This window comes from Pristiophorus japonicus, unplaced genomic scaffold, assembly GCF_044704955.1.
Source record: "Pristiophorus japonicus isolate sPriJap1 unplaced genomic scaffold, sPriJap1.hap1 HAP1_SCAFFOLD_1148, whole genome shotgun sequence".
NCBI classification, from domain to species: domain Eukaryota; kingdom Metazoa; phylum Chordata; class Chondrichthyes; family Pristiophoridae; genus Pristiophorus; species Pristiophorus japonicus.
In genome coordinates, this window is record NW_027250808.1 from 76,595 (window position 1) to 82,818 (window position 6,224).

Sequence of the window (6,224 nt, forward strand, 5' to 3'; positions counted from 1 at the left end):
GAGACCACACATTGAGACCACACACTGACCCCACACACTGAGACCACACACTGAGACCACACACTGAGACCACACACTGACCCCACACACTGAGACCACACACTGAGACCACACACTGAGACCACACACTGAGACCACACACTGAGACCACACACTGAGACCACACACTGACCCCACACACTGAGACCACACACTGACCCCACACACTGAGACCACACACTGAGCCCACACACTGACCCCACACACTGAGACCACACACTGAGACCACACACTGACCCCACACACTGAGACCACACACTGAGACCACACAATCAGACCACACAATCAGACCATACACTGACCCCACACACTGAGACCACACACTGCGACCACACAGTGAGACCACACACTGAGACCACACACTGAGACCATACACTGAACCCACACACTGAGACCACACACTGACCCCACACACTGAGACCACACACTGAGACCACACACTGAGACCACACACTGAGACCACACACTGAGACCACACATTGAGACCACACACTGAGACCACACACTGAGACCACACACTGAGACCACACACTGACCCTGCCCCAGGCCCACACACTGAGACCATACACTGACCCCACACACTGAGACCACACACTGACCCCACACAGACCCCACGCACTGAGACCACACACTGAGACCACACACTGACCCCACACACTGAGACCACACACTGACCCTGCCCCAGGCCCACACACTGAGACCATACACTGACCCCACACACTGAGACCACACACTGACCCCACACACTGACCCCACACACTGAGACCACACACTGAGACCACACACTGAGACCACACACTGACCCCACACACTGAGACCACACATTGAGACCACACTGAGACCACACACTGAGACCACACACTGAGACCACACAATCAGACCATACACTGACCCCACACAGAGACCACACACTGAGACCACACACTGAGACCACACACTGAGACCACACACTGACCCCACACACTGAGACCACACACTGAGACCACACACAGAGACCACACACAGAGACCACACACTGACCCCACACACTGAGACCACACACTGAGACCACACACTGAGACCACACACTGTGACCACACACTAAGACCACACACTGAGACCACACACTGAGACCACACACTGACCCCACACACTGACTCCACACACTGACCCCACACACTGAGACCACACACTGACCCCACACATTGAGACCACACACTGAGACCACACACTGAGACCACACACGGAGACACCACACACTGAGACCACACACTGAGACCACACACTGAGACCACACAATCAGACCATACACTGACCCCACACACTGAGACCACACACTGAGACCACACACTGAGACCACACACTGAGACCACACAATCAGACCATACACTGACCCCACACAGAGACCACACACTGAGACCACACACTGAGACCACACACTGAGACCACACACTGACCCCACACACTGAGACCACACACTGAGACCACACACTGAGACCACACACTGAGACCACACACTGACCCCACACACTGAGACCACACACTGAGACCACACACTGAGACCACACACTGAGACCACACAATCAGACCATACACTGACCCCACACAGAGACCACACACTGAGACCACACACTGAGACCACACACTGAGACCACACACTGAGACCACACACTGAGACCACACACTGAGACCACACACTGAGACCACACACTGACCCCACACACTGACCCCACACACTGACTCCACACACTGACCCCACACATTGAGACCACACACTGACCCCACACACTGAGACCACACACTGAGACCACACACTGACCCCACACACTGAGACCACACACTGAGACCACACACTGACCCCACACACTGAGACCACACACTGAGACCACACACTGACCCCACACACTGAGACCACACACTGTCCCCACACACTGACCCCACACACTGAGACCACACACTGAGCCCACACACTGAGCCCACACACTGAGCCCACACACTGAGACCACACACTGAGACCACACAATCAGACCACACACGGACCCCACACATTGAGACCACACATTGAGACCACACACTGAGACCACACACTGAGACCACACACTGAGACCACACACTGAGACCACACACTGAGACCACACACTGACCCCACACTGAGACCACACACTGAGACCACACACTGACCCCACACACTGACCCCACACACTGAGACCACACACTGAGACCACACAATCAGACCATACACTGACCCCACACACTGAGACCACACACTGAGACCACACAGTGAGACCACACACTGAGACCACACACTGAGACCATACACTGAACCCACACACTGAGACCACACACTGACCCCACACACTGAGACCACACACTGAGACCACACACTGAGACCACACACTGAGACCACACACTGAGACCACACACTGACCCCACACACTGAGACCACACACTGAGACCACACACTGAGACCACACACTGAGACCACACACTGACCCTGCCCCAGGCCCACACACTGAGACCATACACTGACCCCACACACTGAGACCACACACTGACCCCACACAGACCCCACGCACTGAGACCACACACTGAGACCACACACTGACCCCACACACTGACCCTGCCCCAGGCCCACACACTGAGACCATACACTGACCCCACACACTGAGACCACACACTGACCCCACACACTGACCCCACACACTGAGACCACACACTGAGACCACACACTGAGACCACACACTGACCCCACACACTGAGACCACACACGGAGACACCACACACTGAGACCACACACTGACCCCACACACTGAGACCACACACTGAGACCACACACTGAGACCACACACTGACCCCACACACTGACTCCACACACTGACCCCACACACTGAGACCACACACTGACCCCACACATTGAGACCACACACTGAGACCACACACTGACCACACACTGAGACCACACACGGAGACACCACACACTGAGACCACACACTGAGACCACACACTGAGACCACACAATCAGACCATGCACTGACCCCACACACTGAGACCACACACTGAGACCACATACTGACCCCACACACTAAGACCACACACTGAGACCACACACTGAGACCAAACAATCAGACCATACACTGACCGCACACACTGACCCCACACACTGAGACCACACACTGAGACCACACACTGACCCCACACGCTGACCCCACACACTGACCCTGCCCCAGGCCCACACACTGGGCCCACACACTGACCCTGCCCCAGGCCCACACACTGACCCCACACACTGGGCCCACACGCTGACCCTGCCCCAGGCCCACACACTGAGACCACACACTGACCCCACACACTGAGACCACACACTGACCCTGCCCCAGGCCCACACGCTGGGCCCACACACTGACCCTGCCCCAGGCCCACACACTGACCCCACACACTGGGCCCACACGCTGACCCTGCCCCAGGCCCACACACTGAGACCACACACTGAGACCACACACTGAGACCACACACTGGGCCCACACGCTGACCCTGCCCCAGGCCCACACACTGAGACCACACACTGAGACCACACACTGACCCCACACACTGACCCCACACACTGGGCCCACACACTGACCCTGCCCCAGGCCCACACACTGAGACCACACACTGACCCCACACACTGACCCTGCCCCAGGCCCACACACTGAGACCACACACTGAGACCACACACTGACCCTGCCCCAGGCCCACACACTGACCCCACACACTGACCCTGCCCCAGGCCCACACACTGACCCCACACACTGGGCCCACACGCTGACCCTGCCCCAGGCCCACACACTGAGACCACACACTGACCCCACACACTGACCCTGCCCCAGGCCCACACACTGAGACCACACACTGACCCCACACACTGACCCTGCCCCAGGCCCACACACTGAGACCACACACTGACCCCACACACTGACCCTGCCCCAGGCCCACACACTGACCCCACACACTGACCCTGCCCCAGGCCCACACACTGAGACCACACACTGACCCCACACACTGAGACCACACGCTGGGCCCACACGCTGACCCTGCCCCAGGCCCACACACTGACCCCACACACTGGGCCCACACACTGACCCTGCCCCAGGCCCACACACTGAGACCACACACTGACCCCACACACTGACCCTGCCCCAGGCCCACACACTGAGACCACACACTGAGACCACACACTGACCCTGCCCCTGCCCCAGGCCCACACGCAGGGCCCACACCAACCTGCGCACACACTGGAATTGTGGTGACACGCTCGGCTCTGCTCCATCTCCCCGAGACACTGCTCGCCTCCAAATCGTGGTGGGGGGCTGCTACAGCTCCGGGCTCGCACCGACACCGCGACACAGCCATCGCAGGGCGACCAGGCCGTCCACAGGCTCCAGGCTCCATCCACTGTACGGCAGCAAGCAAATATCCAAATCACTGGGGTCATTCTTCACAACAACCAGCCCCGCGATACACCAATATCTCCCTCTCCCTCCCCGCGATACACAAATATCTCCCTCTCCCTCTCTCCACGATACACCAATATCTCCGTGCCCCTCTCCGCGATACACCAGTATCTCACTCTCCCTCTCCCCGCGATACACCAATATCTCCCTCTCCCTCCCCGCGATATACCAATATCTCCCTCTCCCTCTCTCCCCGCGATACAGCAATGTCTCCCTCTCCCTCCCCGCGATACACCAATATCTCCCTCTCCCTCCCCGCGATACACCAATATCTCCCTCTCCCTCCCCGCGATACACCAATATCTCCCTCTCCCTCTCCCCGCGATACACCAATATCTCCCTCTCCCCGCGATACACCAATATCTCCCTCTCCCTCCCTCCCCGCGATACACCAATATCTCCCTCTCCCCCTCTCCCTGCGATACACCAATATCTCCCTCTCCCTCCCCGCGACACACCAATATCTCCCTCTCCCTCCCTCCCCGCGATACACCAATATCTCCCTCTCCCCCTCTCCCTGCGATACACCAATATCTCCCTCTCCCTCTCCCCGCGATACACCAATAACTCCCTCTCCCTCCCCGCGATACACCAATATCTCCCTCTCCCTCCCCGCGATACACCAATATCTCCCTCTCCCCGCGATACACCAATATCTCCCTCTCCCTCCCTCCCCGCGATACACCAATATCTCCCTCTCCCCCTCTCCCCGCGATACACCAATATCTCCCTCTCCCCACGATACACCAATATCTCCCTATCCCTCCCCGCGATACACCAATATCTCCCTCTCCCCGCGATACACCAATATCTCCCTCTCCCCGCGATACACCAATATCTCCCTCTACCTCCCCGCGATACACCAATATCTCCCTCTCCCTCCCCGCGATACATCAATATCTCCCTCTCTCCGCGTTAAACCAATATCTCCCTCTCCCTCTCCCCGCGATACACCAATATCTCCCTCTCCCTCTCCCCGCGATACACCAATATCTCCGTGCCCCTCTCCGCGATACACCAGTATCTCACTCTCCCTCTCCCCGCGATACACCAATATCTCCCTCTCCCTCCCCGCGATACACCAATAACTCCCTCTCCCTCCCCGCGATACACCAATATCTCCCTCTCCCTCTCCGCGATACACCAATAACTCCCTCTCCCTCCCCGCGATACACCAATATCTCCCTCTCCCTCTCCGCGATACACCAATATCTCCCTCTCCCTCCCCGCGATACACCAATATCTCCCTCTCCCTCTCCCCGCGATACACCAATATCTCCCTCTCCCTCTCCGCGATACACCAATATCTCCCTCTCCCTCTCTCCGCAATACAGCAATATCTCCCTCTCCCTCTCCCCGCGATACACCAATATCTCCGTGCCCCTCTCCGCGATACACAAATATCTCCCTCTCCCTCCCCGCGATACACCAATATCTCCCTCTCCCTCTCCCCGCGATACACCAATATCTCCCTCTCCCTCCCCGCGATACACCAATATCTCCCTCTCTCCGCGATACAGCAATATCTCCCTCTCCCTCTCTCCGCGATACACCAATATCTCCCTCTCCCTCCCCGCGATACACCAATATCTCCCTCTCTCCACGTTAAACCAATATCTCCCTCTCCCTCTCCCCGCGATACACCAATATCTCCCTCTCCCTCTCCCCGCGATACACCAATATCTCCGTGCCCCTCTCCGCGATACACCAGTATCT

The 6,224-nt window shown here is 57.8% G+C and overlaps 1 protein-coding gene across 1 annotated transcript in view; it reads right to left on the minus strand.

The window, feature by feature from the left end:
- LOC139241874 (uncharacterized) overlaps positions 1–4,432 on the minus strand; it is a gene marked incomplete at its 3' end in the record, with an annotated part of 72,446 nt that extends 68,014 nt beyond the window's left edge. Inside the window, exon 1 of the mRNA XM_070870112.1 lies at positions 4,279–4,432. Within this exon, the coding sequence (XP_070726213.1) occupies positions 4,279–4,407 (129 nt within the window). The remainder of the gene's footprint in view (positions 1–4,278) is intronic.
- Between the last annotated feature and the right edge of the window lie 1,792 nt (positions 4,433–6,224).